This window comes from Caretta caretta, chromosome 2 (genome assembly GCF_965140235.1).
Source record: "Caretta caretta isolate rCarCar2 chromosome 2, rCarCar1.hap1, whole genome shotgun sequence".
NCBI lineage: Eukaryota > Metazoa > Chordata > Testudines > Cheloniidae > Caretta > Caretta caretta.
In genome coordinates, this window is record NC_134207.1 from 56925259 (window position 1) to 56937588 (window position 12330).

General features: G+C 38.5%; 1 protein-coding gene across 6 annotated transcripts in view; it reads left to right on the forward strand.

Annotated features, from left to right (window-relative positions):
- The window catches only part of JPH1 (junctophilin 1), a 247022-nt gene that overhangs the window by 707 nt on the left and 233985 nt on the right, over positions 1-12330 (forward strand). For all 6 annotated transcript variants that reach the window (XM_075125103.1, XM_048840984.2, XM_048840983.2 and 3 more), the window contains exon 2: positions 6451-7207. In XM_075125103.1, coding sequence (XP_074981204.1) covers positions 6451-7207 — 757 coding nt within the window. The remainder of the gene's footprint in view (positions 1-6450; positions 7208-12330) is intronic.

Below are 12330 nucleotides of genomic sequence, written 5' to 3' on the forward strand. Positions count from 1 at the left end.
CTGCCAGGAGTCCGGCTCAGGGGAAGGAGGAGGAGTCTCAACTCAACTCTGGACAAAGTTTCGCCCCCCCCCCCCCCCGCGCTGCCCCTTTTGTGTACAGATTGCGCGCGCGAGCAGGGCCCCATTGAAACCGCGGGAGCGGTGCATCCTTTGCGAGGGGGCAGCTGCTGAGCCTGCGAGCAGATTCCCCCTTGTCACTGGTTGACACTGCAGCCAACTGACAGAGAGTTCAGTGCGGCCTCGATCCTGGAGCTGGACCGCTAGTACTAATGTGACACGGAGCGGAAAGGAGGAAGGTTCACAAAGGAAGCTACCGTTGCTTTACGCTCAGGGCAATGAAAACAAAGTGTCGGTTACACTGTTGCAAGGTGACCTAAGGTTAATGTTAATTATCCTGTTAGAAACGCTGCATTTGAGTAATATATGCTGAGGAGATGAAACTTATGAGCTGTTTCATGGTTTCCCTTTTAAAAGCCCACATTCCCAGGGCTATCGTTTTTCCTTCCCCAGCGGGTAGAAATGTTTGCAGATTCCTAAACTTTAGAAAGAAATTGCGATTGCTTGCAAACATTGGTTTTTGCCTGTTCTTTGTACAACTGCTGGAGGTTTCACAGGTGGTGTTAGTTGATTTAGCAACACTTACATATTCTGTCATAAAGAAAACGGTCCAACAAATCCAATCACTTGCTTTTGAGAGTTTGTGCAGGGAAACAATATTGATAAATTCAGGAGAAAGCTAAACAGTGGCCAAATAGATTACACATTATTAGAATTAATGAATCTTAGCCCCACCCACATTTTTATTAAATGAGGTTATTTAATTAATATAGAAATATTGTAACTTAAAAAACCCCACATGTGATTCTAAATACAAACAAATCATGTTTTGAAATAAGCAGGCCAGCTGCTGTTTCTCTCCCTTACAACCCCCTGCCCCTCCCCCCTAAAAAACCAACCCACCTAAAACTCTCCCATGTTTTGGGATGAGTATGTCTTAGTGACTTCTGACATCATATTTAATGTATCAAGGGGTGTCAAGTTGAGGTTCAGCAAGATGACGCATGAGTAAAGCTTACGCAGTTGCACAGTTTCATTTAATCATAATGTACATGTGTCGTTTCAAGTGCCACGCAAAAGACAGATGGGCCTGTTTCTGCTCTCACGCTGATTTTACATGGCTGTAGCTTTTGGCGTTACAGCAGTGTAAAATCAGTGTAAGTGAGAGCAGTGACTAATGGAATTACTTGATCTATCCCAATGTAAGGGGAGAATCTGGCCTAATTTTTTAGAGCTGAAATCTTTTAGAAATGTTACTTAGTTTAACATTTGTCATGTACATTTTGCAAGTTTAAATTTGTGTGAAAGTGTGTGAGTGCTGTACAAGAAGTGTAATTTAGCAAAACGATAATATATAAAATCTGCCTTCCTTGTGACTTAAAAACAAATCTTTGGTTCAGGCCTCTTAAGTAATGCTGTGTATCAGTTTCTACATGAAGTTTGATTAGCGACTTGTGGTCAGACCCGGAAGAGATGCAGCAAAGAATGGATGCCCATGTGCTAAGGGGAAGTAGAGCCGCATGCTTCCAAAGGAAGCTTTTTATTCCAAAATTTAGAGAGACCATACAATTAATTGTATAATAAAGTTAAAATACATTAATTTTATAGTTAATTTTGCATTGGGATTTTTTTAAAAGTGTGTTCACATGCTCATAGTGTTCTCTTGGGGCTGAAAGTTTTTATGCTTGGTCTCTGCCTAGAGGATACATGCAGGTTTTTTATTTATTTCATTCTAAAACATGATCAGAGTTTTAGTTTACTTTCACTACACTGTTGGATTTTTTTTTTTCTGGTGGATTAGAAGCTTAAGAAGGGCAGACGACAAGTATAATTAGTTTACCATATTTTTAAAGTAAATTAGCATGTTCATTATTGTTAGAAATAGGTTTCTTAATTAACATACCCTAAAAAAGAACAGTGTAATTGTGGGAATCCATGGTTTTTAGGTTTTTTTCCTCTTCTCAATGAAGCAGAATGTAATTCAGAGGTCAATGTCTTCATAGATAGTTTGGAAGTCAGTAGCTTTATAAAAAATTCACACTATCCTATCTTAAGAATTTTTGTTCTCGTAAATCTAAATCTATTGCTAAGGCCCCAATTCTGCAAACACTTAAGAGCATGTCAGTATATTTGAGCACGTGCATTCCCATTGATTTTAATGGAACTACTCATGTGAATTAAGTTACACATAGGTTTAGGTGTCTGCAGAGTCAGGTCCTTAGTTTTGAGGCACTGCAAACAATACAGCAGCAAATGGGAAACTGCAGTATTTTTACCTGTAGAAAAATATCTGAATTGTTACTGCAAACAAATTGAGCATATACCAAAGGCGCTCAAAATAAGCAGAAATTGGGCTTGTTTTATGCTGAGTTGGCTAGTGCATTGCGTGTTGGCTAGTTTTTCGTGCTTGTTTCATTTTTAAAGTAGCTTGTAATTACAGGCCATTGTTTTTTGTCCTGGAGAACACTAGCATAATGAAATAACTTTATTTATGTACTGAGACTTAGATTTTAATGATTTAAAAAAAGAATCTAAACAGAAAGTTTCCACAATAGTTTTCTCTAAAGTGTGTTAGTGTGGGAGGGATGTACATATAAGTGTAGAAATAACAAACACTGGCAACAAGCAAACTTTTGCTTTCTGTCTGCATACAAAATTTCCTTTGATTTTCATCTGCAACACCAGAGTAATACAGTCCATTGTGTGTATGTGCTTTTGAAACTGACGTTCAACTAAATCTACATGGAAAAGGTTATAAATTTAGGTCTTAATTAGAGCTAGGTAAACTTTTTAGATCAATAGTTATTTGCTGACAAACGCAATTTTGGGCCATCCAAAACGATTAGCGAATTTAACTGTACTGAATTCAACTATTTCGCTGTGTGGCCCTGTTGTAGCTCGTTTCTTTGAGGAGCACATGCAGTTTTTAAATCACTTGGTAATGACAGTGGTAGCCTTAAAGCCACTATCAATGGCACTAATTAGAACTATCAGTTATAGTTAAAATGAACATGAAAAAAAGCATGTTGTTTCTTGCATGAATGAGAATGCGTTGCACAGGAACCACAAGCTTTCCATTAGATTTTTTTGTAGATCATGTTGTCTATTGAATATGTAAGCCTTTCATTATATTACAGTATTATTTTGGATAATCATATCCCTATAACAACTTCTTAAATGTTCACTTTGGAAATAATAGATGCAACTATAATTTATGTAAAACTATTGTTTCCACATTTATGTATATGTATGCTTTCAGCATACTTTTTAAAGGGAAAATATTTTGAATGTAACTGGAAAACTTAATGCAAGAGTGGACACTTTTCACCATGATACCGCGTAGTAGTAATAAAGAGAGGGATACCTTTTTGATTAATGCCTAATTACAACCAAATGTGTGAGTTCTTGAGAATTGTTGCACTGCAGAACTTCACACACATCAGATGAAATATCCATGGCATGGTATTTGTTTGTTTCCTTCTCCCCCACCCCCCATATGTTTGATTTATAGAATATTCCATTTCCTCGTTAGCTAATTTTTCTTTTCTTTTTTTTAAAAAGGAGCTGGCCTTGATTTCATTGTCCCAGTAGAAAGAAGAGTCTGATAAGCACATAAGTGTAAATTAATTGTCCTGGTTTTAATGCTCTCCAGGGAAAATCATAACCATTTCCATTTTCTCCTAGAAAACAGTGAAAAACATACGTCCTAATTGGCTTATATATTTTTGATCTTATGTGTTCACTTTTCAAAATAAAAAATTGATGATCAAGAAAAATTGAAGACCATCCTAGCTTTGATATTTATGATAACTTTTTTTTATTTAAATAGAGTGGATCTAATCCAGATCTATACTGTTCTGGCAATGTAAAGAGGCCATGGGGTGGGATGCCAACATGGTGTAATAGGGCTTAGTCTAAATGAGAGTCAAGTAACAGAACAGTTATTACTGGCATAACAAATTAGACAGTTGATATATGTAGCAGCAAAACATGTGTAGCCGGATTCTCACCTCAGTATACCTTTTGTAATCACATGGATGGAAGTGGGGGCAAAATATAGCTTCAGCTATGCTAGAATATTTATACATTTATTTCCAGGAAAATATTTATTAAAGTAACAAATGTCAAGAAAAAGACTGTACTTTTAAAACTATTTACAGACCACATCCATGTATTATGCTTACGTTTTTTATTTGCTCTGCTCCATCTGTTGAGTATTTCTAAATAACCACATTTCTAGATTCAGCAGCCTTAAACACCAGTGCTTCAGCAGGTATCTAGGATACAGAGAGGGAGAGAGAATCTAAGAAAGTTGCTTACTGTTGATGTCAGCCGCCATCTGTTAGAAAGGAAAACCTTCCACTTGCTAGAATATTTTAACACTAAATAGTTACATTGTTGAGCTTATTTAACATTATATGAAGTATAAATTGGTTAAAAAAAATCTTTGTGACAAAGCTTATAAACTGATGCTTTTAAATTAGTATGTTCAGACAGATATGATAAGTGGTAAATGGTGGTAATATTGTATATTGATTAATTGTCACACAGATGCATAACCAAGATGGGCTATGTACATAAAACTGAGATTTAATTTCAAACAAATTACTCAAATTAAGCTTTAAATGATGATAAAATTTGAAGCTTTTGACAAATGCAAACATTTACAGAAAATCACTGACTTCAAAATGTCAAATATATTTCTCTAAAGAGCAATTTAATGTGTTATGCAGCTAACAGAGTAAAACCAAACAAGGATATTTTAAAAATTACTTATTAGTACTTTTCTAAGAATATTCAGAGTTATGTGTGTTAGTGTTTTGGGCAGTGGGTGGGGGGAGGAGAGAGGGAGATAGAACCTCATGTTTTAGAGTTTAAATCAATTTCTAACTTTTAAGGATTAGGACAAGAACTTCTCAGGGGACAAATCTGCCTATTGTAGGGTTTCTCGCACTTTCCTCTAACACATCTGGTATTGGGTATCGTCAGATGCAGGATATTGAACGAGGTGAACCACTGATCCATTATGGTAGTTCCTATGTTCTTAAGGAGACAACCATGTACCAGGGCGTAACCTGAATTCACTTTTTTAAACCCAGAAAATACAACTTCAATCACACAGATATCTGTAAAAAGAAAAGGAGTATTTGTGGCACCTTAGAGACTAACAAATTTATTTGAGCATAAGCTTTTGCAAAAGCTTATGCTCAAATAAATTTGTTAGTCCCTCAGGTGCCACAAGTACTCCTTTTCTTTTTACAGATACAGACTAACACGGCTGCTACTCTGAAACAGATATCTGTGATTGCCTCTTTTCAAATGTTATGCAACTCCCTCCCTCTTCTGTTTCCATTTTAAAAAAAATTCAGTGTTAAGACTGTGACATAACATATTCAGGTACAGCTAAAATGGTATCCCTTAATTCTCTGTTATTCTGCCATTGGCTTGTCCTAACTACATACAAATGAGCACAAATGAAAGGTTACTTCAAATTCTTATCATATTTAAGTGAATAGTGAGAGAAACTTGAAGTTTCTGCCTTAGTTCTGATTTAGTTATTTAATTAAATGTAAAAACAAAATTTACAAGCAAAACTATTTTCCATGTCTCAGTCATCATTGTTCTACATTTCATTATGGCTGATCAAGGCCTTGAACATGTTGTCTTTGGACCTGAACTCATTTGTTTCTTAAGCAGATCTCCCACTGATTTCAGTGGGACTTTTGCTTATGATCAGACTGCAGGATAAGATGTATACTATTTTCCTGGGTTCTTTGTCTCATAAGACTGTATTTCTGTTGCTACAAATAGAATGAAAGTCTGAAATGAAATACAACCTACAGGGAAGTTATTGATTTTTTAGAGAACACAGCTATTCATTATTCATGATAGCGAAATATCTGTTGGCAGCAAAAAATGTAAATGCCAAAATTTCACAAGGAGTAAGAAGAGGCAAAGGTAATATACTACCATTTCATTCCTGGCATCTCAGAAAAATTAGATGTTTTTTTTTTTCTTTGTTAAAATATATTTTGAAACTAGTGTGCAAGGAATCATTGTGCAATAAACCATTAGGAGTGCCTTTTTGTTGAGAGACCCAGATTAAAACCAGACTGGACACAAATGGATTTTTAGCTGTCTGAGTACTGGGTTCATTTGAAATGTTAAGTTTTTATTAAACGGCAGAATAATTTTTAAAAAGTTAGAATAATATTTTTCTATTCTAGTTTTCTTTTTATCATGTAAAATGTGTTGCCTTTTCTGATGAAATTTTGCCAAAAATATGGTTGATAAAATAGTTGACAGTAGGTATACTATTATAGTGATGGCATCAGTTCCTCTGTAACTGAATTGCTTCTTAAATGTTGTTTCCATTGGTTATTCTTTTAAAAGGTACATACCAGGGACAGTGGACAGGAGGGATGCGGCACGGATATGGCGTACGTCAAAGTGTACCTTATGGCATGGCAACTGTGATCCGGTCACCCCTCCGAACATCTCTAGCCTCACTTCGTAGTGAGCAGAGCAATGGCACTGTTCTGCATGACATTACTTCAGACAGCCCAGCTGGAACAAGAGGTGGGTTTGTTTTGAATTTTCATAGTGACCCGGAAGCCATGAGTAGTAAGAAAAGAGGCGGCTTGTTCAGAAGAGGATCCCTTCTTGGTAGTATAAAACTTAGAAAATCTGAATCTAAATCATCAATATCTAGCAAACGTAGCTCTGTCAGGAGTGATGCTGCTATGAGCAGAATTAGTTCTAGTGATGCCAACTCTACGATTAGTTTTGGAGATGGTGACTGTGATTATTGCCCTATGGAAGACCATGTTGATGCCACCACAACAGAAACATACATGGGAGAGTGGAAGAATGACAAGCGCAATGGTTTTGGTATTAGTGAGCGTTCAAATGGTATGAAATATGAAGGAGAATGGCTAAATAATAAAAGGCATGGATATGGATGCACCGTATTTCCAGATGGCACAAAGGAAGAGGGAAAATATAAAAACAATGTTTTGGTCCGTGGAATAAGGAAGCAACTTATACCAATAAGAAACACCAAAACTAAAGAAAAAGTGGACAGAGCCCTAGAGGGTGCACAAAGGGCAGCTGCTATGGCAAGAACCAAAGTGGAAATCGCATCTTCAAGGTATGTAATTGCAAAATGCATACTTTTGCCACTTGGTGTAGCAACAAAAAATGTATTGTCTGCAGTAAGTTATATTGACAGAGACTCTTAAAAGTTTGAGTACAAATTGTTGTCTTCAATGGGCAATATTCAGCTCTGTTTCATATGTGCATTTTAACTGACTTTAATGAAGTTGTATACGTGAACCTGAGAGTAGAAGTTGCCCCCATAACTTGAGAGAAGTATTACTTGCATACTTCAGAAATATACTGTCAGTCTTGCACACTTGCACCTAAAATATAGAACTACTACTAAATTAGATCATTCCATTCCATTGTACACATGGGGTTTCACCTTTATACGCCATCTTGAAAATTAAACTGGTGAAGAATGTGGTGGCTTGCTTATAAAATGGAATATCTTGCCATAAGCATGTTACACTTTTGCTTAGTGATTTGTTCTTCTTTACTGTAGGTTTCCAAATAAAATGTAAGGTGTTCGTTTTGACTTGTAACACCCTAAAGACTCGATTCACAAAAGAACTTAAGTGCCTAACTAGCACTTTAGGTGCCTTAATCCCAGAATCATGCCCCACTGGGATTCACAGAACCCCTGCTCAGTTGCCCCTGAACCCTGCAGGCGCCTAAAATAGATTGGCTTCTAAATTTTTGCAATAAAAGCTCCCTGAGTGCCTATGTGTCTGCCTCTGAGCATGCATGCTGCAGCCCCATGCCAGGCATCTGGAGGCCTGAGCCCCGGAGAATGCATGAACCTGGGGAGGACAGGCTTTCCATTGCCAAACTGCCCTGCAGGACCCGATCTGGTAAGCATGCTCAGAGCTCACCTACCAGATTGGGCCTTTCTGGGGAAGCTTACACAAAATTCCAGGGTGAGGAGGAGGAGCTCCTTCATAACTTTCAGGCCAGTCGTTAGAGAACTCACCTGCAATGCAGAAGACACATTTGCACAGTTGTGCTCAAAACATCTATCTATTAGCAACACCCCTCCTGCACAGTTCAAGTCTCCCTAATGCCAGGAGAGGGTTTGCAGCTGAGAATCCCATGCAGAGGGAGGAGCCTCCCTGCAGCCCAGGCTTAGGCACCTATCCAAAAGAGAGGGGCAGGTCTTAGCATACCTCTGAGCTTGGCACCTCCCATTGGCTAGTTTACGTGAGGCACCGTCTAGAATGCTGGCTTTCATGAATCCTGTTTTGGAGGCACCTATCTCTCTGTATAGGGATCTAGGTGCCTAACTCAAGTTTGGGGAATCAAAGTGATTTTTTAAGTACCTAAAAGTTATACATGGTGATGTTGAGTGTCACCATACCTAAATTTCTTTGTGAATCATGACCTACCTACTTATTTGAGAGAGAGCCTCTTTTCACTCATTTCAGCTGGAATCCCCTTACTCTAGATGGGGATAGGGACCCACTTGGCAGGGTGTTCTCTGAGGGGACTCAGTTTTGGAACTTGCTTCCCCCATTGGATCTGAAATAACCAGAACCTGATGACATTCAGGGCATGTTGCAAACTTTTTTCCCCAAGTGTTTGAAAATGAGAGAGAATTATGAGGGTGGTTAACAGAGAAAGAAGGAAGGCTGTTTCAACTTCTAATTTTCTTGTTTTGTTGGTTGGGGACTATCTGAGATGGAATTGCCGCAGTTTAAATTATATGGTAATATAGGCAGTTTATGATAATTTTTAAGTGTTTTGTCAAGGGCGCTTAAAGCAAATGCATAGGCACTCTTTTTATTGTTTATAAATGTAAATAAATAAAATAAAGCTTTCTAGCAGCTTTCCACATTTCAAATTACTTTTCTCAATCAGACTCTACTTGCAATTTACTGTCACCATAAAAACAGCTTTTAAAAAAAAGATGCTGTGAGGAAATATTGACTGGAGTGTTAGAAAGAGAATATGCCATATTACACTTGTTAAAGATGACCTTCCACTGCTGACACCAACTTTTGCTTGAACTGTACAGCCACTAGTGCATAGAATTAAAAAGGTATATTCGCTGCACATAAGTAATACTAATAAATAATTCAAAGAGCGAGCCCCAAATACATGGAAGAAGTTGAATTTTTGGATGATTTGTACTGAAAAGCAGTTGAGTGGCAAACACATAAAGAAGTTATTGGGCTACTAACGAACCCTGAGGAGCACTATCCAATTAGACGTAAATCTGCTTGGTAACACAGTTTGCCCTCAATGAGTGTTGGTAATTGGATTTTGCAAAGAAGTCAGGGAGGCCTTTGGCAGCATAACCATTTAGCAAAGAGTTGAAGCAATAACTAATTTTAAAACAACATAAAAAATCCAGAATGAGAATTTAAGTTTTATCAGAAGATTTAAAAGTAGGTTGAGTAAAGAAATGCATCATACTGTACACATTTTGATAATAAAGCAGATCATAGTATATTATGAAGTTAAAAAAAAATGGATCTAAAGAAAAATAAAGATTTATTTTTTAACCAGTGTACTGCTTCCTAATAAAAATAATTAGAGTAATATTTTAAAGAATCTTTAAGAGTTTGTAAATGATGTTGTAACGGGGTGCAGACTCACCACAGCGGTGCCTCCTGCTGGTTGGTTTGGGAATTAACTCTTTCAGCAGTGCACCTTCGTTAGTGGTGTCTCGCTCTCCATTACTTTCTCGGTCTCCACCGTCCTTACAGTTGGACTCATGTCTCTCCCGGACTGCAGCATCCGCTTCTGGACACTGTCCTCCAGCTGTGCCTGCTCCACTGGCTCTCCCCCACCCCCTTTCCAGGGGACCGGCAGTTTCTGGTTCTATCACTTGCCTCAGTGGCTCACTGCAGTCCTCAGTCTTGCGCCTTCCTCCAAGGGCAAACTGCAGTCTGGGCTTAGTCGCTCTCATCACTAGCAAGTGGGGGGGGGAAGAAAGGACCCTCTACCTGCAGCCACTTACTGCCCTCTTCCAACTCTCCTCTACTGCCTGTTTCCCGTGGCCACTTCGCCCTAGCCCCAGCACCTTCTCTGCCCCTTTGTGTCAGGGCCCCAGTCTGGCATCAGCCTAGAGCTCTCCCAGCCTCTGCTGACCCTGCCCAGCCCTGTCTTAGGTGCTTTTTTCCCCCCGCCTCCCTCTCCCAGCCAGTTCTTCTCCCTTTGCCTTCCAGGGAGAGACTCCACTCCTCTCTGCCCTGCAGCCTGCTTATAGAGCCCAGCATGGCCCTGAGAGGCTACTTTCAAGCCTTCACTTGATTGGCTCCCAATAAGCCCTCCCAGGATTGTCTGGGCTCTGCGCAGTCTCTCTGGCTTGCTTTAACCCCTTCCATGCAAGAGTGGGGCAGCTGCCCCACTACAGATGTACATAAGGTCTTCGAAAGATGTAAATTAGTAAAGGCTGGATATGCAGAAACACCATTTTAAGGAGGTGGAGGTAAGGGTCCCCCAAAGTATGACTACGGAAACTATTTGTAATAGTGTATTCATTTCTGAACACCTTCTTCCTAAAAATGTAGACAAATAAGGTAGAATGTAAAGGAGCGCAATAAATAAAGGGTAGATAAAAGGGTAGAAGAATTGGTTGTTACAAGGAATTTAAAGAATAAAATTATCTATAGTTTTGCTGAGCAATAGCCGAGCCCTGGTCTACACTACAAACTTATGTCAGTATGTCACTCAGGGGTAGGGGAAAATCTGCACCCAGGGCGACACAGTTATACTCACCAAACTCCTGGTGTAGGCAGCACTATGTTGATGGGAGAGCTGCTCCCATCATCATAGCTACCACCTCTCAGGAAGGTGGAGTACCTAGGCCGATGGGAGAAGCTCTCCTGTCGGCATAGGTAGCGTTTTCACTAAGCACCGCAGTTTCACCATTGCAGCACTGTAAGTGTAGACAAACCCTAAATGTGATTTGAGAAAGATTATTGAGGCTGGTACCATGTGTAATTGAAGTTACAGGATGAAATTAAGAAAAATAAATTGGTAATGAGAGCTGGATATGTACCTAGATTGATATACAAGTACTCCTTGGTAGCCCTTGAAATGTATTCTCCACCTCTGCTTTTTGTAATCAGCTTTTGTCATCCTGAAGCAATCAAGTGCATACAAGAGCAAACACATAGCAGAGCATCAGAACATACTTGAGTGTCAATCGTAACTAAACAACAACGAAGTTCTAAGGTAGGATTAAAGACCAGTAGAGACTTGTCTTGAAGGACATTCATATAGGGAAGGCACACATTATATTGACCCTCTGCTGTCCTAATTGTTTAGGACAGTGGAGATAGGATGGAGAGATGATTATAAAGGATTAAGAGGCTTGAGGATGTGGTTGATAAACATTTTGAGAGGTAGGGTAGAGTGAATCCATGATATGTACGGGCATATAGTTTTATAAATTAATGTTTACGGGAATATCAGGGAATGTTCCATGTCAGAAAAATATAATCCTTTAACAAAAGAGAGGCAGTCTGGCTTAGCAAGATCACCCATTTTGGGTTGATCTCCATTCAACTTTCCTTTTTATTCACCATCACCTTGCCTCAGTCTCCTCCATAAGTCAACCAAATTCTATTCTATAACTTTTGCTTAAATTACCTTTAGTCATTTTGGAAACTTGTTCTGTGTTTATTAGTATCCTCATCTTTAAATACTGGTAGCATAAGAACAATTCCCTTTTTAATCCTAGCTCTTGGGCTGTATCCTAATTTTTGATGCTGTTCAATAGTGTGAATAGTTTCTCTTGTCTTTTCAAATGGAAATCATTCAAACTCATTAAGCCTTTCCATAACTGATTTTCTTGAGACTGTGATAAGAGAGATGCTCTGACTTAACAAGATTGGAGTTTTATGCAGGAATTAGTAGGTGAAATTCTGTGGGTTGTATTATGAACGATACCAGATTAAATTATAATAATGGTACCTTCTGGCATTAAAAGAATCTGTGATGCACCCTCTCAAAAGAACAATTTGTATGAAACCGTAAACAATTCTATACACACAGTTCTATTTGGGGGTCTAACAAGGGTTTATCCAATAAAACAGGAACCATTCTTTTTCTTATCGATCATTCTTCAGGTAATACAATAAGTTTCTGCTTGCCTTCTTTTATTGCAGCTGTATTCCTGGCTGAGAGTTTCAGCAATTTTTCTTTAGTAACTCTGAAATTCATTTC